The sequence below is a fragment of the Schistocerca piceifrons genome, chromosome 8 (genome assembly GCF_021461385.2).
Source record: "Schistocerca piceifrons isolate TAMUIC-IGC-003096 chromosome 8, iqSchPice1.1, whole genome shotgun sequence".
In the NCBI taxonomy this organism is placed as follows: domain Eukaryota; kingdom Metazoa; phylum Arthropoda; class Insecta; order Orthoptera; family Acrididae; genus Schistocerca; species Schistocerca piceifrons.
Genome location: NC_060145.1, coordinates 373,586,179 through 373,612,197, shown reverse-complemented (window position 1 = coordinate 373,612,197; position 26,019 = coordinate 373,586,179). Strand labels below are relative to the sequence as shown.

Here is a 26,019-nt window from a genome sequence, read left to right as displayed (position 1 = left end):
AGGTGTATTACTGGCAGGGATCATACACATACAATGACAAAGAGACTGTGGCGTTCACTGCTTTTTACGGCGATATTGATGGTGACAGGGAACAGCATTACGCTCAGAGCTGGTCCAGAGGTACTCCACATTCCTGTAGGTATTGGTTGCTGCGAACTGAATGTATACGGACCTAAAATAGTTGGAGAGAAAGGAAATTCTGGATAAAAATGAGTAAACTGCCCCATTAACCCCGCCCATGCAGTGTAGACAGACAGTGATGTTGCCATGTTGTGTGGTATGCCTTCTGTAGATCAATGAACACAGTAATCAGCTGTTGGCAATGCACAAAAACATTGTGCACTGCAGATTTCAGACGAACCAGGTGATTTGTGGAGGACTGGAAAGTCCGAAAGCCACTATGGAATCGTGATATATGCCCTCCAGCTTCAAGGCAGCAACAAAGGTGGCAGTTGACCACTTATTTGAATGAAATTACAATGAAATCCAGACCATTAGCTGCTTACAGGCATTGATAAATATCAACATGGACAGTTGAAAATGTGTGCCCTGACTGGGACTCGAACCCGTGATCTCCTGGTTACATGGCGCGCACTCTATCTGAGTCACTGCAGACACAGATGGTAATGCGACTGCAGGGACATCACTCATTACTCGCGGCAGTCATTCTACTGATTCCTGTAAAAGTTTGAGTAATGTGAGTGTACCTACACTGAATAAGATCACTGGCCTGTATCTATATGAAGATGGTATCTGTTCTTTCTGGCATGTCCGAAAGAACAGATACCATCTTCATACAGATAAGGCTTACCAGCCAATGATCTTCTTCAGTGTAGGTACACTTACATTACTCTAACTTTTACGTGAATAGGTAGATAGACTGCAGCGAATGATGAGTATAGCCGGCAGGGGCACTACAAACGTAGTATGTGGACAGTAAGTTGGAAATGTGGGTCTCACGGGGAGCGTGCCAGAGATAAGTCCCTGCACTATATTGTCTGTGTCCTCAGTGGCTCAGTCAGATAGTGTGTCTGTCATGTAAGCTGGAGATCCCGGGTTCGAGTCCTGGTTGGGGCACACATTTGCAACTGTCTCCGTTGATATTTATCAACACCTGTAAGCAGCTAATGGTCTGGATTTCATTGTAATTTCAATCTTCAAGAAAAGCAAGGTCACCAATGCTAACTGTTCTTTCAGACACATTCGAAAGAACCATCTTCATATTCATATATTTATTTGAATGGTTTATACAGCCCTTTCGTCAATAAGGTTGGCCAGTATTCAGTTAAAATATGTGGGTCTTTTCTCAGTTGCAGGACAGGAATAATAATACCTTCCCACCATTGAGATCGAAATTCTTATTTCTACCATATACAATTAACAATTTCTAGGATATTTTTCAGGCTGTTGGCACAAAGACATTTGAGCATTCAGTTGTGGCATTTGTCACGTCCACAGCCATACCTCAACACACTGCCAAAGCGATGCAAAGTTCCTATTCACTAAAAGGGACATTGTATAACAGAAAGCCGTGTGCATGGAAAGACAGCAGATGGCACTCAGTAAGGTGTTTCGAAGTCAGGAAATGAGGATGATAATCACTGCATGCAGACACTTCAGCACAGTGAGCCACTGAACAGTTTGCAAGTACTGGGGGATTGGTGCAGATGTTAACATTGGCTAATAAATGGAAATACCAGTTTTCACAAAAATATAAATTGAAAAAAAGTTTTACAATGATAATGTGGCAGCCAATGTTGTTTTACCACAAAGATGGGTGTATGTTACAGCAGATGAAGTATATAGTACAGAGTTTTCAATAGTAGAGTAATAAGGAGCTACAGGCAGACAAAAGCTAAGCCAAAAGTAACAGAACTCAATGTACACCGAAATTCAGACGGATGGCTATTATTATGGTCACCAAACTCAATTCCTTTTATTACAACTGAAAGGAAATATATATTCATAAATAATACGAAATAAGGTATAATAAATTTGGTAGAATAAAACATAAATTTGCTAATAAACAAGAGGACATAAGTATGAGATGTTTGTCTAAGCATGAAATTGTGCTACTTCTGTCTATTCTTGGTGAAATATTTTATACATTATGAATGAAAACATACACGACACATGTGTAATATTTTACAATGTATATCATTTATTTTACAAACTGGTTTTTGACTGTTACACCAAGATTAGGTACAAAGATAAACATGTGTAGCACTAAAAGTTTTGTTAAGTTCAAAGATTTTAAACTAGTGGATCAACTGAATATCACAGTTTCCAAAGACGACAATTGTCAATGTTTGGTTTGGGACTAAAACAAGAGGGTCCGCAGCTCGTGGTCGTGCGGTAGCGTTCTCGCTTCCCGCACCCGGGTTCCCGGGTTCGATTCCTGGCGGGATCAGGGATTTTCTCTGCCTCATGATGACTGGGTGTTGTGTGATGTCCTTAGGTTAGTTAGGTTTAAGTAGTTCTAAGTTCTAGGGGACTGATGACCATAGATGTTAAGTCCCACAGTGCTCAGAGCCATTTGAACCAAAACAAGAGGAATTAATTCTGAGAAAATGAAATGTAAGGTTATTTAACTTAGATAAAATGTGACACATTAAATATTGAAATACATAACAAATTAAAACAATTTTTCTGAAAAGAACATACACTGAACAACAATAGGTCCTATATCACAAACACATAAGATATGCTAGTATGTCGGTAAAGGAAGCAGCTGTGATTGTACAAATAAAACAAAAATAATTCAGCAGGGTGAGTGAAATTATAGTAACTGAAATAATGGAAACAAAAATGGGGAATATGAATACAAAGGGTCATTTACAACATGGTCTGGATGGGATTACAAGTAGTATCTGCAGTTAGAGGTGGCAAGTAAGGGAGCTGTGTCTGGTCATTCATTACCAATCTTTGACAAATTGGTATATGTTTATTAATTTCCATTATTTCAAGGTAGTTTATCTTCCTTCCTTTATGGATGTGACATAAGAGCTCATGTTGCACCTCGTAACTATGGTCTTCTTTAAGCAGGTGGCTTGTGAAAATAGATAGTCTCTTTTTCTACAGTTTCCAACTTCTACAGTTTTCCTTCAGGCAGGTGCACATTGTCCTGGCAGACTGACCTGTATAGACTTTGTCGCAAGTACAAATGATTTTGTATATTCCACTCCTTTCTGATGCTGAAGTGCACTCTTCACTATTGCACAAAATTGCCCATCAGTGCTGTGTGCAGAAATTATGTTTTGAAGTTCCTCGATTTAAGCTTTCTGGCAACACTAAGAGACACTTTTCCTAAACATGGATTTGTGCACTATTTATTGCAGTCTTGAGGTGGTGTGTGGAGAACAGGGTAATCTTACATTGCATTTTCACTGAAATAATTCCTTTTGTTTTAGTCCTATATCAAACATTGACAACTGTAATCTTCAGAAACTGAGATACTCTGTAGATCCACAATAAAGTCTCTGATCCTACAAACATTTCAACGCCACACCTATATCTTTGTACCTGGAAAAGCTGAAAACTAGTTTGGAAAATAAATAATAAATATTGTAGAGTATTACACCAGTGTTGCATGTGTTTTCATTCACAATAAAACTATGCAATGAACATACAGACTTACCTCTCCCGAGTGGATCTAGAGATGGCAGTACCCGTGAAGAGGAAGAAACACTTGGTTTAGCTGTTGTCCTTCCAAAAAGATCTTCTTCCTCATCGTCTTCAAACAAGGACTTGCCTCCTTTAGACAAAGCCTGCTTCGTTCCACTGCCTTTACTCTCAGTAACAGATACAGGGGTCTTTGAACTGACAGTCTTCTTCTCCAAAGAATGAGGCATTGATGAGAAAAGGTCATCAGTTTCTGGACTATCATCACCAAATAAACTAGAATTTTCACCTGTTCTGATTTTGATACTTTTCTCTTTCACTTTACCATTAGAGTGTTTACGGGACGTCCTAGCATCTTTTTTACTACTTGCAGAAAACAAATGATCACTTCCATCATCATTTAACACTGACAACCCCCCAGCAGGAATTTTTGGAACCGAGTCTATGCTTTTTTCTGAACTTATCTTCTCACTCGATACTGCAATGTGATCACTCTGTGAATCATTGATTGAATCACACTCTGTGGTTAATTGTGTGCCTATACGGTCTTTCCTCACATTTTCTGTAATTTTTACTGTTGATGACATTCTTCCTGTTTCCTCTGACGTCCATAAGGAACTTGAAAAGAGTCCACCATCTGACGACAGTACTGGGACACTGTTTCCAAACAAATCAGTTTGGACAGCATCTGAATAGTTATCTGATTTGGCTGAAGGGAACAAATCCTCTTCCACACTGCTGAATAAATCTTCTAATTTATTAATTTTCATACTCTTTTCCACATTTTTCTCAGCAGCAGTTCCCTTTCGTGCATCTGGGAATAATGTCCTAGGAGGAGCTTCTGCATTAGTCGCTTGAAACAAGTCATTTTCTCCAGTGTCAACTACTGTGGATTGTATTATTTCACTATGTGTGTCATGATTTTCAGTAAGTGTGCTCTTTCCAGAAATGCTCTTTGGAGTAGGGGCTGGGAAAAAACTATCTTCTCTGTCTACTGAACTGGAAATGAAAAGGTCAGCCAGGGGCCCACTTGTGGACTGAGAAGAATCACTAACAACTGACTCCACTGGCAAACCAGCCTTTTGAGAAAATTGTGCCACTTCTGTGGGTGAAAGTATTGGTGCTGCTCTAAACAGATCATTTCCGTCGCTGTAGTCAGATGGCAAGTCACTGGGAACTCCAAACATATCTTCCTCATCCGTGGAAGGAGACAGGAGGCTGCTTCCAGCTGCTGGAGGATTTGGCGTTGCAGACATTTTCGTTGGTGCCTCATATTGGTCTGCTTCAGTATTCTTGCTCTTTGGTTCCACTGATGATCCCTGCACACCGTGTTTGTCTGGCTGCTGAATTGCTGATGCTGGTGACGGTACAGTCTCCTCTGCCATATTATCTTGACTTATTACAGCTGAGACACGTAAAGCCTCATGTCTGGCATGCCGACTCTGTGGTCTGCGTTTAACTTGGATCTTCACTCGTTCCTGCAATCAACATGAGAAATCACATGCAACACTATTACTTGTAGATGAGAGTTTATTCAAATAACTGACACATAAGATTAAATGTCAAGGCATATCAATTAACTACAATCATTATTTACAAACCTGACATACGAATGGTAGGTAGACCAATGAAGTTTTGTTAGATTCCCAGAGATGAGGTAAGAAAAGAGAAAGATCACGACACCTCATGGAAGGTGGGGAGATGACATGAAGATTAAAAAGTGTGAAAGGCAATATGAACTCATGTAGCCAAAGACTGCAATGTATGGAAAAGTTTGAGGATGACCTCTATCCAACAGTGAATATCTACTTGCAGATAATGGAAATAGCCTCTTATCATATTAATAAAAGCAACACTAATGAAATATGGGCATTTACGCTACAGGGTCAGTCAAACGGCTTGCCAGTAAGCACAACCACCCAAAATGTGCGGAAAGGTGAAGGAAAAAAGAACATGGTTATTCATATTTAGCTAGAGAAATGTGGCTTCAGTTTCCCATGAGATATGACATTGACAGAATGATATAACTACATTTCTAGATTTCATAAAATAGTGTGTGTGTGTGTGTGTGTGTGTGTGTGTGTGTGTGTGTGTAGGGGAGAGGGGGGGCTAGCAGTTCTGGAAAAGGTACGAAATTGAAGAAGCAGTCATTTAGCCAGCCAAGTACATGTGAAAGCATACAAGAGATTTTATCTTGGAAAAGCTTCTCATAAGGACCAAAAAGCAGTGACATGTAGTACGCCATTGGGCAAAAATGTATAATCTGCGATGGCTTTGGAGGGGGGAAAAAAATATCTGTGTTTGCCACGTGAAGAAAATGTGAAGTTAGTATTAGTTAAGTGCAGAATCATTATGTGCAAAGTTTCAGTAAACATACCAGAAAGATTGGCTGGACATAATTGCTGGCAACATATTTACTGCTATCTGATGCACACACATTCAGAATGCAAGATAATCTCACTGAGATAACTGTCAATGATTGATCAAAAGTAGCAGTTATTAATGTCGAACAAAAACTTTGCTCTCCCTCTACGACTTTTACCCTCCATGCTTCCCTCCAATGCTAATTTGGTGATCCCTTGATGCCTAAGAACATATCCTACCAACCGATCCCTTCTTCTAGTCAAGTTGTGCCACAAATTCCACTTCTCCCCAATTCTATTCAGTACCTCCTCATTAGTTACGTGATCTACCCATCTAATCTTCAGCATTCTTCTGTAGCACCACGTTTTGAAAGCTTCTATTCTCTTCTTGTCTAAACTATTTATCGTGCCATGTTTCACTTCCATACATGGCTACACTTCATACAAATACTTTCAGAAACGACTTCCTGACACTTAAATCTATACTTGATGTTAACAAATTTCTCTTTTTTCAGAAACACTTTCCTTGCCATTGCCAGTCTACATATTATATCCTCTCTACTTTGACCATCATCAGTTATTTTGCTCCCCAAATAGCAAAACTCATCTACTATTTTAAGTGTCTCATTTTCTAATCTAATTCCCTCAGCATCACCCGACTTTATTCGACTACATTCCATTATCCTCATTTTGCTTTTGTTGATGTTCATCTTATATCCTCTCTTCAAGACACTGTCCATTCCGTTCAACTGCTCTTCCAGGTCCTTTGCTGATCTGACAGAATTACATGTCCATTCCGTTCAACTGCTCTTCCAGGTCCTTTGCTGATCTGACAGAATTACAATGTCATCGGCAAACCTCAAAGTTTTTATTTCTTCTCCATGAATTTTAATTCCTACTCCAAATTTTTCTTTTGTTTCCTTCACTGCTTGCTCAATATACAGACTGAAGAACATCAGGGATAGGCTACAACTGTCTCACTACCTTCCCAATCACTGCTTCCCTTTCATGCCCCTCAACTCTTATAACTGCCATCTGGTTTCTGTACAAATTGTAAATAGCCTTTCACTCCATGTATTTGACCCCTACCACCTTCTTAAGAATTTGAAAGAGAGTATTCCAGACAACAATGTCAAAAGCTTTGTCTAAGTCTACAAACACTAGGAACGTAGGTTTTCCTTTCCTTTATCTATCTTCTAGGGTTAAGTCATAGGGTCAATATTGCCTCGCATGTTCCAACATTTCGACGGGATCCAAACTGATCTTCCCCGAGGTTGGCCTCTACCAGTTTTCCCATTCGTCTGTACAGAATTCGTGTCTGTATTTTGCAGCTGTGACTTATTAAACTGATAGTTCAGTACATTTCACATCTGTTAACATCTGCTTTCTTTGGGATTGGAATTATTATATTCTTCTTGAAGTCTGAGGGTATTTTGCCTGTCTCATATATCTTGCTTACCAGATGGTAGATTTTTGTGATAGCTGGCTCTCCCAAGGCTGTCAGTAGTTCTAATGGAATGTTGTCTACTCCCGGGGCCTTGTTTCGACTTAGGTCTTTCAGTGCTGTGTTAAACTCTTCACCCAGTATCATATCTCCCATTTCATCTTCATCTATATCCTCTTCCATTTCCATAATATTGTCCTCAAGTACATCGCCCTTGTATAGACCCTCTATATACTCCTTCCACCATTCTGCTTTCCCTTCTTTGCTTAGAACTGGGTTAACATCTGAGCTCTTGATATTCATAGAAGTGGTTCTCTTTTCTCCTTAAGTCTCTTTAATGTTCCTGTAGGCAGTATCTATCTTACCCCTAGTGAGATAAGCCTCTACAGCCTTACATTTGTCCTCTAGCCATCCCTGCTGAGCCATTTTTCACTTCCTGTCAATCTCATTTTTGAGACGTTTGTACTGCATTTCACCTGCTTCATTTACTGCATTTTTGTATTTTCTCCTTTCATCAATTAAATTCAATATTTCTTCTGTTACCCAAGGATTTCTACTAGCCCTCGTCTTTTCACCTACTTGATCCTCTGCTGCCTTCGCTACTTCATCCCTCAAAGCTACCCATTCTTCTTATACCGTATTTCTTTCCTCCCTCCTTGTCAATCATCTCTAACGCTCTCTCTGAAATTGTCTACAACCTCTGGTTCTTTCAGTCTATCCACATCCTATCTCATTAAAATGCCACCTTTTTGCAGTTAAAATGGCTCTGAGCCCTATGGGACTTAACTTCTGAGGTCATCAGTCCCCTAGAACGTAGAACTACTTAAACCTAACTAACCTAAGGACATCACACACATCCACGCTCGAAGCAGGATTCGAACCTGCGACTGTAGCGGTCGCGCGGCTCCAGACTGTAGTGCCTAGATCCGCTCGGCCACTCCGGCCGCCCCTTTTTGCAGTTTCTTAAGTTTTAATCTACATTTCATAACCAATAAATTGTGGTCAGAGTCCACACCTACCCCTGGATATGTCTTACAATTTAAAACCTGGTTCGTAAATCTCTGTCTACCCATTATATAATCCATGTGAAATCTTCCATTGTCTCCAAGCCTCTTCCACGTATACAACATTCTGTCATGATTCTTAAACCAAGTGTTAGCTATGATTAAGTTACACTCTGTGCAAAATTTTACCAGGTGGCTTCCTCTTTCGTTCCTTACCCCCATTCCGTATTCACCTACTACTTTTCCTTCTCTTTCTTTTCCTACTATCAAATTCCAGTCCCTCATGACTATTATATTTTCATCTTCCTTCACTATCTGCATAATTTCTTTTATCACATCATAGATTTCTTCAATCTCTTCATCACCTGCAGAGCTAGTTGGCATATAAACTTTTACTACTGTGGTACACATGGGCTTCGTATCTATATTGGCTACAATAATGGATTCACTGTGCTGTTCAAAGTAGTTTACCCCCGCTCCTATTTTTATTCATTGTTAAATCTCCTCCTGCATTATCCCTATTTGATTTTGTATTTATAACCCTTTGTTCACCTGGCGAGGAGTCTTGTTCATCCTGCCATCGAACTTCACTAATTCCCACTATATGTAACTATCTGTAGAACGCCAGTTTTCTTCCTCCTGATAACAACATCCTCCTGAGTATCCCCTGCCCAGAGATCCAAATGGGGGACTATTTTACCTCTGGAATATTTCACCCAAAAGGATACCATCATCATTCGACCATACAGTAAAGCTGCATGCCCTTGGGAAAAATTATGGCTGTAGTTTCCCCTTGCTTTCAGCCGTTCGCAGTACCAGCACAGCGAGGCTGTTTTGGTTAATGTTACAAGGCCAGTGCAGTCAATCATCCAGACTGTTGCCCCTGCAACTACTGAGAAGGCTGCTGCCCCTCTTCAGGAACCACGCATCTGTCTGGCCTCTCAGCAGATACCCCTCCATTGTGGTTGCACCTATGGTACAGCTATCTGTATCGCTGAGGCACGCAAACCTATCCACCAATGGCAAGGACTATGGTTCATGGGGGTCTTCTACATATATAATTTTCTATATAATTCACAAAATAGTTATCTTACTTTGTTGCCCCATAAATATCAGGCCTACTTTATATAAAGGAGACATCAGTGATCCTGAAATATGTATAAGGAGAGCTTCAACTAATTATCAAATTGACATAACCTACTACATATTCATGAGGAAATACAAAGTTAAATGCAATTTCAGTATCCCCATTGAAATCAATAGAATATAAAATTATTACTCCAAGTGTAAGAAAGAAATGTACACCCATGCGTAACAAAGGAGTTGCTTACTACTACTTTCTTCAGTCTGAGTTTTTTCAGCTCTAGTTTTTTTTACTGTCACAGGTACTTGAACACATTTATTACATTTCAGAGGTCCTGAATCCAAGTATGGCTTTACTTTTTCCAAATCGGCTCTACTTCTGAAAATATTTAAGTTTTTTTATTTTAACTAAATGTTGCCATAGATGCTGATTTTCCATCAGTCTTTATTTTCATCTAACTTTTACACTCTTTAATATTTTACAATTAATCAATCTATTAAATTCTTTAAAATTTAGTTTGTATTTTTATTTGATCTGTTTCAGAAAAATATGAGTTCTCCATGAAGAGGACACATAAACAATCCCGATGTATTCGTTATATTTGTGGTGAATACTGCCTATAGAAACAGATACAGAACATCACAGACTTTGTAAAGAAAGCTCATCTTGCATATGTTTGAATACAGTTTGGAGACCAAGATAGTACTTGGGTTCCTCACACTGTTTCTATACACCGTGTACAGTGCCTTCAACAGTGGAAAAAGGAAAAATGAGAATGTTTCAATTTCGATGTACCGATGGTCTGGCGAGAGCCAAAAAAGTCACCACGACAAATATTACTTTTGTGTTGCAGATGTAAAAGGTTTCAATTTATTGAAGTTCAAAGTTTCCACTAAAATTCTGTGAGCGGTGCTTGGGGAAACTTCAGGAACCAACATGCAGAGATCATCCAGGGAGATCCGCCGATCTTCACGCATGCTTTGCTCAACCTTCAACACTGTCTCCTCAGAAACTGACAGTCTCCCACTCCTTTGTTCGTCATGAATTTCGGTCCAACCAGCTGCAAACTCTCTACACCACTTAAGAACATTTTTGACATCCATGCACGACTTGCCATACACTTCCATCAACTGGCGATGGATTTCAATCAGTGCAGTGCCCTTTGCATTCAAAAACCGAATAACTGCGCGCAGTTTGCACTTGGCGGTAACATCCAACGGGAGCTCCATTCTCAATGGCTGCCACGCCAAGATTGAGCACCTCAGTGTGGCGTGCACATGTTTACACACAGCGCATGAAGCACGCTTCATAACAATGTGACCAACTGCCACAAAAACAGAGATCTGTACTTATAAAAAAAATAGGAGACTTTACTTTTGGGATTACCCTCGTACATACGTAGATTCTTCCCCCCCTCCCCACCCCACCCCCCAATTAAGTATTTAACAATTGAAAGCAGAAATATTTGATGGGTCCCAGATTCGCAAACTCATCAATAATCCCAAAGGGACAAATTTCACGAATGATTAGAACCACTGGACTGGTGAAGTTATATCTTAGTTGTGAAAAACTTCTTAGATAATCATAAGGCAGACAATTACAAAGAAATTGTGCAGAACATGTTGACAGCGTTTAAGAAGTTGGATTTTAATATGGGTACCAAAGTGCATTTCGTTCACAGACACTTGTCTATATATCCGTATAATGTAGGCAATTACAGTGAGGAGCATGGGGAGAGGTTCCACCAAGAAATTAAAATGGTGGAAGGCAGATATCAAGGCAGGTGGGAGACGCCTATGATGGCCAACTACTGTTGGTGCCTCCAAAATGACTGTCCTGAAGAACAATACAGAAGAAAATATCATTTCATGATGGAGTAACTCCACAGTCTCACTGAATATATGCATACAGTTTGTCTGTCATGAAGTAATGCTACATAATTAGTTAATTACAGTTCTTAATGTCTCATTTTGGTGTTATCTGAGACAGTAATCATGTGACTCGTGATCAGGATATGCCTACTCAAACATTACATTGCTGTATATTTATATTCTTCAATAAATTTTAATTGCCACAAAACAGGAGCCAATTTAGCAAAGCTGAGGCCATATTCGCATTCAGCAACACAAAATGTTCCTAAAAGCACTCAAAAACCATTGGGGAAAAAAGGCAGTGTTTAGCAGTGAATGACACCCACTGCATAGTACAGCTTTCACCTTTACTAAAATAATTACAAAAAAGGCAGAAATATTTTGAAAACTTTATTGCAATATGATAGTTAAAATACAGAGTCTGCCACACTAGTCATAAGCCTCAGGTCTCATCTCACAAATGAGGAGCAAGGAGGATGGGCAGAGTACAAAGCTCATTAAAAACTGGGGCTCATATGGCTCCACGTGGTAACATCCTATCATGGGGCACTTTTCCAGGGTTACAGTGAAGGCCTCAACAGGACCTGCAGCACAGAAGGTGGACATCACCATGGCATTGGTGGCAGAAGAGGCAAAACCATAGCATCTGCACTCCAGGTGACCAACTACAAAAGGCACCTGATTCTATGTTATGGGCAGCCTAACTTGCACCTGGCAGAAGGTATAAAATTCCCAACAACAGGACCTGGCAACAGGCCCACCACTCAATCGTCATCACAATTCATGAGTTAGTGGCAAACATTAAACTATCGGAAAATGCTAGAGCACCATCCCATAGGTGACGCATGATGATCTCATCCGGCCAACGCAGGGAAGAGGGCAAGGTTGGCTAAAGAAGTAAGTCCAAAGTAAATCGTTCCGTATTGCTTCATGGAACAATAGAACATTGACAGGTCATAGCCACTAACTGGTAGAAATCCTAAAATCTTATGTCGAGTTAGCCTACCTACCAATGTCAGTGGTCATTGTCAAGTTCACATGTTTTCTGCGATGTCCCATAGGCAGGCTACAATGAGACAACTAAAGACATATTGTGGAATGAGCTACAAGATACTGTTCTGATATGCATTTCTTTTAATGTGTGTCACGGCGCTGACAACCTCAGTGTTAAGTGCCCGTAAGCCCCGACACACACACACACACACACACACACACACACACACACACACACAACACACACACGCACACACACACACACACACACACAGGCACGAGTTCCTAATGGTCATATGAGGTGCGACAATAAAGTAATGACACTGATGTTAAAAAAAAAAAGAAAAAAAAATGTTGCTTACCATTTTAGCCAAGTTTAATGTTGTCTCCTTCAAAGTAGTTCCCTTCTGATTGCACACACTTTTTCCAGCACTTCTGCCATTGATGGTAACATTTCTGGAACTCATCTTCTGTAATACCCTCCACGACCCTCGTCACAGCTTTTTGGACATCTTGTGTTGTTTGAAAATGGTGTCCCTTGACTGTCGTTTTGACTCTTCGAAATAGAAAAAAGTCGCACGGAGCGATATCTGGTGAATAAGGTGGCTGTGGTAGTACTGAAATTTGAGGTTAACAATCGCTGTACTGACACAGCAGTATGGGATGGTGCATTATCGTGATGCAGAATCCAATTATCAGCAATGTTGGCATGGACACGAAGAACTCTTTTACGAAGTCTTTCTAAAATTTCTTTGTAGTAATATTGGTTAACTGTTGGTCCAGGAAGCATCAACTCTTTATGAACAATTCCCTTGGAATCAAAGAAGCACACAAGCATGCATTTCACTTTTGAATTTGACATGCAGGCTTTTTTTTGTCTGGGTGATCCCTTTGAGCACCATTGCGAACTTTGGTGTTTTGTCTCTGGATCATACTGAAAGAACCAACTTTCATCACCAGTGATAACACAGTTCAACAATTCTGCATTGATTTCCATTTGCTCTAACAGATCAGCTGCCACATTTTTCCGTGTTTCTCGCTGTTGTGGTGAGAGATTTTTGGGGACCATTTTTGCACAAATCTTTCTCATATCAAGATCTTCAGTTATTATTATACGAACCGTTTCTCAATTGATGTACAGTTGTTCTGCAATCATTTTCCTACATCATCTTCGATCAGCTCGTACGAGTTCATACACCCTGGCCAAGTTGACACCTGTCCGTGAGGTCGATGGTCGTCCACTGCGGTCTTCATCTTCAACATTCATTCTGCCTTCACTAAACATTTTATGCCAATGAAAAACTTGAGCTCTTGACATAACCTCCTCTCCAAAAGCCTTCTGAAGCTTACCGTAAGTTGTCGTCACGTTTTCACCCAATTTAACACAAAAATAAATGGCATACCGTTGCGCAATATTACGTGGTTCCATTTCCGTGATAAGAGACACAAACACGTGTTAACTTATTACAGCATAACTCACGACTGAGCAGTTGCATGATGTGCCACTTGGACTAGAAGCAGCTTATAGACAAAGGTCAAAGATATTGTGCCTACGCAAGCCTGAAGGGTTTCAAAGAAAATCAGTCTCATTACTTTATTGTCGCACCTCATATTGGCAATACCAGTGATAGGTGTATGTGCCATGGAAATCCTGGAGATGGCACAGAATCCTAGAATTTATTAAAGCAAATGACCTAATTATCACAAATACATTCCTTAAGAAAAGCACATCACACCTGATCACCTACACAAGCAGTGGACACAACACTCATACTGAATGCATATTACTCTGTAGACATCTAAATGCCTATCCCCTCAACATAAACTGCTAGTTACTGACATCCGAATGAAAGGTTACATAAGAATGCTCTATGTGAAAAGTCAAGTCAAACCCAAATGGCGGAAGCTACAAGAGCATAAAATGGCCACCAGTGAGAATCCTGCATTCCCTCCCATTTTAACGAGTGTAGCTCAAGCTGAGTTTGGTGTAACATAGTCAGGTATGTGTAGAATTGATAAACAAATGCAGCTTTGGTCAGACAAAGCAAAAGAAAAAAGCAGCTTTCAAACAGTTACAAGCTTTCCAGAACGAGAAGAACCTTCAGAACAACAAAGCCACCAAGTAGACAAGACAAGTGGTAGCAGAGGCCAAAGCAAATCACCATGAACACTTATATAACCAACTAACAATTAAAGAAGAGTACAAAATCATCGACCAAATGATCCTAGTGCAGTGCAGAGCAAGTCAAGATACAAAACATTACAGGTGTGTAAAAGATAAGAATGGTCAGCAGTTCCACAACAGCTAGCTCGCTAGCTAGTTAGTTAGTTAAGTTAGTTAGTTAATTAGTTGCATGTTCCATGGATCATTTTGTGTGATAGATTGTAATGATGTGGAATGAGTCATTTTACATTCACATCACAAATTAATTGTTTACAGAAGTGAGTCAATAATTCCTACCCACCAACTTTTACACATTGCAGTAACAGAAATTCTTCTACAGAATTGAAGGAGTTGTCAAGGAGAAACTTTCTCAGTTTATTATCAAATTTTACTTTGCTGCCTGTCATTTTGTATCCCTGGGTAAGTGACCAAAAATTTTAGTTGTAGCATTGTAAACCCCATTTTGTGCTAAATACAACCTTAATGTGGAGTAACGAATGTCATTTTTCCTTCTGGTATTATAATTATTTACCTTATAGTTCCTTTCGAACTGTAGTGGATTACTTATAACAAACTTCATGAGAGAATAAATATACAGTGAAGCAGAATGAGATTTTCACTCTGCAGCAGAGTGTGCACTGATATGAAACTTCCTGGCAGATTAAAACTGTGTGCCGGACCGAGACTCGAACTCGGGACCTTTGCCTTTCGCGGGCATGTGCTCTACCAGTTAAGTTTGGAAGGTAGAAAATGAGGTACTGGCAGAAGTAAAGCTGTGAGGATGGGGTGTGAGTCGTGCTTGGGTAGCTCAGTTGGTAGAGCACTTGCCCGTGAAAGGCAAAGGTCCCGAGTTCGAGTCTCGGTCTGGCACTCAGTTTTAATCTGCCAGGAAGTTTCATACGGTGAAGCAATTGTCTTAATTCCCAACACCTTAAACATATATCTACAGGATGATCATGGGTGAGTACAACATATTATTATTACAGTACAGCACTTTTTTTTTTTTTTTGTTTTTTTTTTTTTTTTTTTTTTTTTTTTTGTTTAATGAAGACTTTCTTTCTTAAACATGATTTACTCCAGAACATTATTCCATATGACATTAGCGAATGAAAATATGTCAACTCACACACAAGCAAGCACACCTCATGCATAGATGGCAGCTATACCACCACCAGCTCTGATCAGAATGCAACTGCCACGCAAACAGCAATCTGGAGTGGGGCAGAGAAGGTGGAGGAATAGATAACAGTGTATGGGTGGGGTATACAGAGGATAGAGACTGTCAGGTGCAGTGTAAGGAGTTGGGGCATAGGGGTGGGCGGGGGGAAGGGGTGGAGAAAAAAAATGGGGCATGGAAAAGGAAAGGCACAGAAAAGCAGGGGAGCAGGTGACGGGAAAGAAAAGGCATGTACACAGGCAGAGGGTGGCACACAAAAAGGATGAGGAAATGTGAAACGGGATGTGGTGTCTGGATGAAGCAGCAGAAACTGTTGGGTGGGGGTGTGGGGCAGCAGCTTATCATAGGATGAGGCTGGGATAATTTTAGGAGCGAAGAATGTCTTGTAAGGATAACTCCCATCTGTGAAGTTCATAAAAAACTGTTAGTGCAAGGGAGGATCCAGATGGCCCTGGTTGTTAAACAGCCACTGAAATCAAATTTGTTGTGTTCAGCTGCATGTTGTGCCACAGTGTGGTGTACATTGCTCTTGGCCACTGTTTGGTAGTGGCAGTTCATCCTGGTGGACTTCTGGTTGGTAGTCATGGCATTATAAAAAGCTGTACAATGGTTGCAGCAGAGAACATGGCTGTGTTCAGAGGTGACCCAGCCTTTGATTGAGTACAATATGCCCGTGTCAAGAATGGAAGAGGAAGTGCTAGATGGCTGTATTGGGTAGGTGTTGCACCTGTCTTCTACAGGAATATGATACCTATGGCAAAGGGTTGGGATTGGGAGTGGCATAGGGATGCAGTAGAATGCTGTGGAAGTTGGGTAAAATGTCCCTCATTTCAGGACATGATGATAGGTAAAGTCCTGATAAAGGATGTGGTTCAGTTGTTCCATTCCGGGGTGTATTGGGTGATGAAGGGGGCACTCTTTTGCAGCTGGCTCTTGCAGAAGATGGGAGGATTGGATGTGTGTGGGGGAAATGGCACGGGAATTTTGTTTGAAGGCTAGGCCCGGGGGATAAAGCCTATCCGTGAAGGCCTTGGTGAAATCTTCAGCATACTGGGAAAGGGAGTTCTTTGAACTGCAGATACACTGTTTACAAGTGGCAAGGCTGTAGGGGAGGGATTTTTTGATGTGGAAGGGATAGCACCTGTCAAAATGTAGCTCCTGTTGGTGGTTGGTGGATTTGATGTGGACAGAAGTGTGGATGAGGCCATCAGAGGTGAGGAGGTCAATGTCTCGGAAGGTGGCACACTGGGTTGAGGAGGGCCATGTGAAGTGGATAGAAGGGAAGGTGTAGAGGTTGTATCGCTCTCTGCCAATGTACTCGCCACCCCCTTCTCCTCCCCTGCTCCTCTCCTTTTCCAATCCTCCCCTCCTCCACCCCCCACCCTCCCACATCCCACCTCCCAACGCTTTACCTGGCAGTCTCTACTATCCCCCCTCCTACGCTGCCTCACTCCAGACTGCTATTCACGTGAGTCGCAATTTGGTCGGAGCTGACAAGTGTTCTTTGGTGAACAAGGCTTTGGCCAAAAGCTGTAATGTGTAACAGACTTTTTGTTATGCCTGTCTGCAATTCAATACGTCATCTTTCCGGTGAGAAGTAATCTATCATTTTCCTAATATTGTTGATATTCCAACCTGGGGTTTCCATTTTTAGGTTACTATGTTATGTGGACAAACTGGTGAATGTGATGAGAAGGCCAGAAAAAAGGGGGGGGGGGGGCAGAGAGGAGAAAGGAGTCTATGGAACATAGGTATGGAACATTTATAACTAGTATATTAGACACAGGTGAGAGAAATATTAACTGGCTGCTGCTACTTTAGCAAGGGTGATTTCTTCCTTTAGATATTTATAGTTAGTAGATATGCAATTTTCATTTTCTTGATCTATTATGCATGTTGGATCCTGTCAACTGTCATAGGTACTTATAAATTTCTCTGTGCATTTGATCTAACTTTCTTGTGCCTGAAGTACTCTTAGGCATAGACATGACGTTTGTTATACACTCCTGGAAATGGAAAAAAGAACACATTGACACCGGTGTGTCAGACCCACCATACTTGCTCCGGACACTGCGAGAGGGCTGTACAAGCAATGATCACACGCACGGCACAGCGGACACACCAGGAACCGCGGTGTTGGTCGTCGAATGGCGCTAGCTGCGCAGAATTTGTGCACCGCCGCCGTCAGTGTCAGCCAGTTTGCCGCGGCATACGGAGCTCCATCGCAGTCTTTAACACTGGTAGCATGCCGCGACAGCGTGGACGTGAACCGTATATGCAGTTGACGGACTTTGAGAGAGGGCGTATAGTGGGCATGCGGGAGGCCGGGTGGACGTACCGCCGAATTGCTCAACACGTGGGGCGTGAGGTCTCCACAGTACATCGATGTTGTCGCCAGTGGTCGGCGGAAGGTGCACGTGCCCGTCGACCTGGGACCGGACCGCAGCGACACACGGATGCACGCCAAGACCGTAGGATCCTACGCAGTGCCGTAGGGGACCGCACCGCCACTTCCCAGCAAATTAGGGACACTGTTGCTCCTGGGGTATCGGCGAGGACCATTCGCAACCGTCTCCATGAAGCTGGGCTACGGTCCCGCACACCGTTAGGCCGTCTTCCGCTCACGCCCCAACATCGTGCAGCCCGCCTCCAGTGGTGTCGCGACAGGTGTGAATGGAGGGATGAATGGAGACGTGTCGTCTTCAGCGATGAGAGTCGCTTCTGCCTTGGTGCCAATGATGGTCGTATGCGTGTTTGGCGCCGTGCAGGTGAGCGCCACAATCAGGACTGCATACGACCGAGGCACACAGGGCCAACACCCGGCATCATGGTGTGGGGAGTGATCTCCTACACTGGCCGTACACCACTGGTGATCGTCGAGGGGACACTGAATAGTGCACGGTACATCCAAACCGTCATCGAACCCATCGTTCTACGATTCCTAGACCGGCAAGGGAACTTGCTTTTCCAACAGGACAATGCACGTCCGCATGTATCCCGTGCCACCCAACGTGCTCTAGAAGGTGTAAGTCAACTACCCTGGCCAGCAAGATCTCCGGATCTGTCCCCCATTGAGCATGTTTGGGACTGGATGAAGCGTCGTCTCACGCGGTCTGCACGTCCAGCACGAACGCTGGTCCAACTGAGGCGCCAGGTGGAAATGGCATGGCAAGCCGTTCCACAGGACTACATCCAGCATTTCTACGATCGTCTCCATGGGAGAATAGCAGCCTGCATTGCTGCGAAAGGTGGATATACACTGTACTAGTGCCGACATTGTGCATGCTCTGTTGCCTGTGTCTATGTGCCTGTGGTTCTGTCAGTGTGATCATGTGATGTATCTGACCCCAGGAATGTGTCAATAAAGTTTCCCCTTCCTGGGACAATGAATTCACGGTGTTCTTATTTCAATTTCCAGGAGTGTACATTCATGTTTCCTGAAGGAGACCTGAAGTCCAACCATTGATGCTTGTGTCTTTAGTTTGTTGATGTGTACTGAAACTGCGTGTAATGAATCAGAAAAAAATGTGAGGTCATCTGCAAAAGCTATGCAGTTAACTCAAATTCATGTTTCTAATACCAGCCTGATCACATTTCCAACACCTTTGCCTCTAGAGATAATTTTCATGGGTATACAGTAGAAAAGTAGAAATGAGAGCCCAGCTCCTTGCCTGAAAGTCATCCCAATTTCAAAAGCATCTGAAATATCTCCCATAAATTTGAGTTTGAAAGTGTGTGTGTGTAAGAGTTTGTTAGGTAACAGTCCTTATTTTGTCATCCAAGCCAAGTTTTCATAATTTTGAGAAGAATTGTTCAGTCCGTGGATTCCTATGTCTTTCTGAACTACAACTTTCTTACTTATATGTTCCACGTGAGAGAAAATACATTTAAAATTCATGTTCCATGAGACACATGAAATTTCTTTCTTCATGAAGCCTCTTTGGTTTTCATCCAACTGTGAGTCCAATCATTTTTCTGTCATACTCTGTAGTGCTTTGAAGAGAATGTTCTAGGCCATAAAAAAAAGAAACAGTACACAGTTAATTGTTTATGTCCACTCTGCCACCTGGGATAAGAAGTGGGTGGATCACATCCAAGTTCCTCTGTTTCCAAGATGTTAAGGACTGTCTTAGTCTGTTTATTAATAGCACTGTTTCTGGTGTTCTTCCACATTTTGACAATGATCGAGTCATCTCCTCATTCCTTGTTGTTCTTTAGTGAATGTATGAACTGTCTAATTTCATCTTCTTTGGTAGGTGATGAATGAGGACAAATAGGAGGGGTTGTTTTGGACTTTGAACTGGTTTTGAAGCCACACCGTTTTGTGGAAATAACACTCTCCTTCCAAATAAAAAAAAAGATTATCACAGTCTTTGTTCACAGAATATCAAAATAATTTCTTTTGGCAAATAAAAATTAGTAACTTTTTAACAAGGGGTGATGAGTTACCAGACAGCCAGACAGAGAGTATGGCTAGATAATAAAAACACAAAATTTTGAGGATAGCAGAAAGCACATCTGCACAGTTACAAACACGGACTGTGTACACTTACATGTAATATTTGCATGTGATGTTATTAATTTTTGTATTTTTGGTCTTTCACAAGGAGTCTAGCTGGTTATCATGCCAGGTGCACAATATAAGATGGATGAATACCAGCTGTTGAAATAATAAAATTTCCTGTTTCTAAGAAGTGTCTAGAGGCTGCATTCATAGTACTTTGTTGTGAGCTGCAATGCTGTGTTGTCAAGAAAAAACATTACACTGTTATACAGATCTAATGATTTGATTCAAATCTGAATAGAAGATTAGAGAACATGATTCCAAAAATGAAGTCACGCACCTGCATCAGAAACAGAAAAGTGGTCTAGAAGTACAGAGAGAAAAGTTTTAGTGGTACCTCGTGCAGCACAGTATAGCACGCTTTCTATGAATCTTTGTTGGATGCAGGATGAAAAATGGACAAATAAAATAGCATCTGTGATCCTAAATGCCAGTGTTCTTAAGTTCAAATCTTTAAAATCCAAGCCATGATGGAACAGTCATTGATCTGCAAAGCAGTAGTAGTGGGACAGACAGACTAGAAGAGATGTCATATGCAAAACCAACAAAGCATACCTAGCACTCCAGAAGTGTCACTATACAATGTTTTCCCTGAGCAGCCACAGTGTGAAAAGGGTGATGTCAATGCCACACTATCATGTAAGTCAGAATGGCAAATTCTACTCCCTACTGAATGGGCCTTCAACGCCACAGTTAAAAGCCATTGCACAATCTGTGGAAAATTCGTTCTGTGGGAAATGACTGAACACACACAAAAAACACGAGCACTTACAGGAACTCCCGGGACATGGAAGCATGTAACGTAAGGACACATTCACTGAGCACACAATCCTCCTATCACTGTTCCACATTAATATCCATATGCAGATCTGTCGCCTTACCAACCTCCATGACAACATTTACACTCACACACTCTTTTCCACAGTTTCCCTCTCCTTCTGTTCTATCCCAATACTGATGTCACATTGCTATCATGTTCCCTTGCCACTTCTCCTTCTCAGCCATAACTCATCCTTGCCTCCACACCTTCCCTCCCTCTTTCCTCCTCTCACCAACTTCCTCCAGCACAACAGCACAACCCCTGAAAGCAGACATGCTGTGGCATTGGTGCAATGTAGCTCTCTCTCTCTCTCTCTCTCTCTCTCTCTCTCTCTCTCTCTCTCTCTCTGTGTGTGTGTGTGTGTGTGTGTGTGTGTGTGTGTGTCACTTAGCTCTGAAGGCAGACATAATCTAAGAGCTTAACCACATTTGCAGTCTTGTTTATATGCCATCCAAGACTTTTCCTTATCATAACACATCAGTAAAATTTATTAGGCACTGTGTATTACCTTTCCAGCACTATGGAGTGGTGCAGTTATGTCAGCTGCAGGCTGGTCAAATCCAATACCTTCCTCAGACTGAAAACCTTTGCGAGGTGGTTTTGCTCCAGGTAACAGAGCGAGTGGATCAATATTAAGGCTTGGACGTTGAATTTTTCCTGGAAGCTTCTCACCTGCAAATAAACATTGGCACATACATTCAAGGAATATTAAAAAGCAGCAGAGAAAAAAAATCAAGTACCATATTCCAGTAACTGAAATTAATTTAAATTATCTGTAACTCAAGGAGATGGTTGGTTGGTGGATTGATTTTTTTTTTTTTGGGGGGGGGGGGGGGGCACAAAGAAAAACAGACAAACAGCGAGGTCATCAGTCCCATTGGATTAGAGAAGGATGAGAAAGGAAGTCATCTATGCCCTTTCAAAGGAACCATCCTTGTATTTGCCTGAAGCAATTTGGGGAAATCACGGTAAACCTAAATCAGAATGGCCCGAAGCGGGTTTGAGCCGTTGTCCTCCTGAATAGGAGTACAGTGTGCTAACCACATCGCTTGGCAACTCCCAGAATATCTAACTGCTAAACTTACAAAAATATTTATCAAGTAATGACTACATCTCTATTGGATGCAGGTCATCAATTTTTCAGATGATTTAATATTGTTTAACTATTTTTCTACTACACAATGGAAAATTCAGGATAGAATATGACAATATTAAGAAAATGGTAGTTGCAGACAGGCACAACAAAAAGACTGTTAGAAAGTAATCTTTCGGCCAACAAGGTCTTCATCAGAAATAGACAAAAACACACACAGACACACACACACACACACACACACACACACACACACGACCACAGTCTCTGGCTGCTAAAGCCAGACTTGCCTTGGCAGCCAGAGACTGGGGCCATGTGTGTGTGTGTGTGTGTGTGTGTGTGTGTGTGTGTGTGTGTGTGTGTGTGTGCGTGCAGTATCCGAACACCTATTAGTGGTCATTAATATGGCTTGTGTCCACCCTCCACATTTATGGCAGTTTGAGCTCTGCTGGGAACAATGTGTGTGTGTGTGTGTGTGTGTGTGTGTGTGTGTGTGTGTGTGTGCGTGCATAGTATTCGAACATTAGTATTAATATGGCATGTGTCCACCCTCCACGTTTATGACAGTTTGAACTCTGCTGGGAACAATGTCAATGAGGTGTCTGAATGTCTAGAAGAATGACAGCCCATTCTTCCTCAGGAACTGAAACAGAGAAGATAGTGGTGTTTGACACTGGGGTCTGGAGTGGAATTTCTCTCAAAGTTGTCTCCTTGGGCTCAGGTTGGGGCTCTGGGCTGGCCAGCCCATTTCAGGAATGTTACAGTCCACAAACCGTTACCTCACAGATGCTGCCTCATGAAAGGGTGCATTGTCATGCTGATATAAACAATCGTTATATCCAAACTATTCCTCTACTGTAATCAGTCAAAATGCTGTAAGATGTGTTCATATTCTTCCACATTTAATGTTTTCTTCAGTGTAATAAGAGGACCACCACCATAACTATGGAAAACACTCCCATGGCACTTGTTAATTCTCCAGGTATCCGTCAAACCCAATCTTTTTCATTACATTGCCACAGGGTAGAGTGTGATTCATCACTTGTTTCCAGTTATCCACCATCCACTTGCATTGCTCTTTACATCACCTCAAGCATCCCTTACAAGTGGGTACAGAAATATGTTACTTATGAGAAGCTGCCTGGCCACAGTACCCCATTCTTTTAACTCCCTGTATACAGTCAAGCTGGTGTGTCGGTAGCACTTTGGAACTCACAAGTGAATCTTCTAATCATTGCATGCAATTTCTTACAACTACCTTCCCCAATGCACAACAGTCCCTGTCTGTCTGTACATGAGATCTGCCTGGTCTTGGTTTAGATGTGGTTCTTCCTTCATATTTACACTTCACAATCACATCAGCAACAGCTGACGTGGGCAGCTTTAGAAGGGCTGAAATGTCCCTTATGGATTTGTTACTCAGGTGACATCCAATAACTGTCCACGTTCAAAGTCACTGAGCTCTCCTGATCAACCCAGTCAGCTGTTACTGCTTTCTACTGACAACACAATATTCTCCACATCCTTTTATACTGGCCCGTCCGCCTCTCACGACATCTAGTGGTCCAATTCTGCATTATATTAGAGGTGGTGTAGGTAAATTTGAGACCGCAAATTCTATGGTCTGGGGCTCAAATCTTAGTTTTGTGCTCATTTTTCCAGCAATTACCTGAATCTCTAACAATGATTCTTCTTTATGAAGCAATCACGACAAGGATATACTAACCCCAACAGCACATACCTATTAAAGACCTGTGGTGCTCAAACTTAGACCACCTTTATGGATTTCAGATGCTGACTGCAGCCAATAATGTAAGGCACCCAAGTGTCAATCCCAATATAGCACACAAGTTTTGTCCATTATTCGGGTATGGACATCAGTACGAATTTATTGTCAGTGACAGTTTGGCGATGCCAACCATAAAAATGTGAAGGGAACACTATTTTTCATTGTATGTAACTGATCTGGAAATTGGCTCTCCTCCTTATGCATTGACAAACACTAGATTATCACAAAAGTGGTTTACAAACAAAACTCCCCCACCATTACTGGTAAAGAACAATAAATCAAACAATGCTTAATGCACACTATTATTAATTCTTAATTGTGTCTTGTCAGGGTCCTAATTCCATAACTGAAAACAAAAGTTACAACAGTAGAAATTATTCCACACAGTTAGAAACAAAAGCCAAGAGAGAGAGCAATAATTCTGCAAGATGTTTAAAGGAATAGCAACATGGCAAGCATTGTCACTTATGTAGGAGTTATTAAGAAGTAGATTCAACATAGTCAATTATCTCACCAGATTTGGGTGATGTAACAGCCTCTTCTGCTGGTTCTCTTTTATTTTCACTCAGCTGCTTCTCCCTGCTGAATACCAATCCATCTATTTTATCATCAGGTGGAGAGTAGCCTTTCAACAACTCTCCAAAAGCTGTTGATGAGAGACGTTCCGTCTTTTGGGAGTCACCAAATGACTCCTCACCTATACCAGGTGAACTCTCTCCAAAGGTGTCTTCTCCTGTTGAGCTGTCTTGTTGCAGAGCAGTAGTTTTTCTGATGTCTAGTGTCTTCGGTGGTTTTGGTTTGGTGACTGGTGCTATTACATCTTTTTTGTCAGACTTCTTTGAATATATCTCACTATCTACATGTTCTTTCCCTATCTCTGTCTGCTTTTTATGATTATGCATTCCATTCACATCTGGTGTTAGCTGACTAACACCTGCAGCTGACTGTACTGAAATTTCTGATGTACTTTCCTCTACGTCCTTATCTACAGGATGTGTTGCTGTTTTTGGCTTACCCAATGAAACAACAGGTTTTTTAGTTACTGCTGGTTTCTTAGTGTCATATGTATTTCTGTGTGTGGCTGGTGCAGCTTCTGTATTTTCTGTTTCAGTAGTGTCCTTTACCACTGATTTTTCTTTACTTGGTGTTCCGTCAGCTGGAACTGAAAATATACTATCAGTGGATTCATCTGGGAAAACTGGTGGTTCTTCTGTCATGACAAAAACTGGGTCTGTTTTCTTATCTGGCAATGATGTTACTTTCTCATCTACCACATTCTCTGACTTATCTGATCTCAGTTTCTCACCAAATATATCAACTTCCTCATCAAAATCATTACCAGAAAATAAGTTCATTTTGCTATTTTGCCTTTGAGTAACACAGGGCTTCACTTCATTTCCAATTTCAGAAAATATGTCATTTTTCGAAGCATTACCAGAAATTACAAAATTATTAGTTACATCCCCAGAGAAAATGGAGGTATTATCCGATTCTTTATCAAACAATGAGGATCCCTTGCTGTGACTGTCACTTTTGGAAACATGATTTATTTCTTTTGCCATACCTTTATTATCTGACTGATCCACAGAAATTAATGCTGGAGAATCACCTTTTCTGGACTCAGTGCTTTGGATATCATCCTCCCAGTCATCAAACAAACCACCAGTAGGCACATTTTCATGTGAAACTGAAGAATTTTGACCATCACTAGCTCCCAATGTTAAACCACTGGTCTTCACACTGAATAAATCAGTGTTTGTATCATCAGGAGGAGGAATCAGTATGCTACTACCATTACCAAAGAGACTAGTCTTTTTAGGTGGTTCTTCTGAGGAATAGTCTATTTTCTTTTCAGATGACAGGACATCAATGCTTCGGCGAGATCTTGATCCAGTTGAACTTGCAGAAGAGAAAAGCAAATTGTCTTCATCTGAATCATTATCATCATCAAATAAAGACTGTGGTTTCTTCTGCTGGATTAATTTTGACACACTTGGAGGATTGACAGGTGAACTGAAAAAGAAAATGCAAG

General features: G+C 41.3%; 1 protein-coding gene across 1 annotated transcript in view; it reads right to left on the bottom strand.

Moving 5' to 3' along the window:
* Positions 1 to 26,019, bottom strand: part of LOC124711908 (WASH complex subunit 2) — a 216,181-nt gene that overhangs the window by 42,245 nt on the left and 147,917 nt on the right. The window contains exons 13-15 of the mRNA XM_047242161.1: positions 24,502 to 26,000; positions 21,614 to 21,777; positions 3,638 to 5,099 (exon numbers count right to left, since the gene is read on the bottom strand). Of these exons, the coding sequence (XP_047098117.1) occupies positions 3,638 to 5,099; positions 21,614 to 21,777; positions 24,502 to 26,000 (3,125 nt within the window). The remainder of the gene's footprint in view (positions 1 to 3,637; positions 5,100 to 21,613; positions 21,778 to 24,501; positions 26,001 to 26,019) is intronic.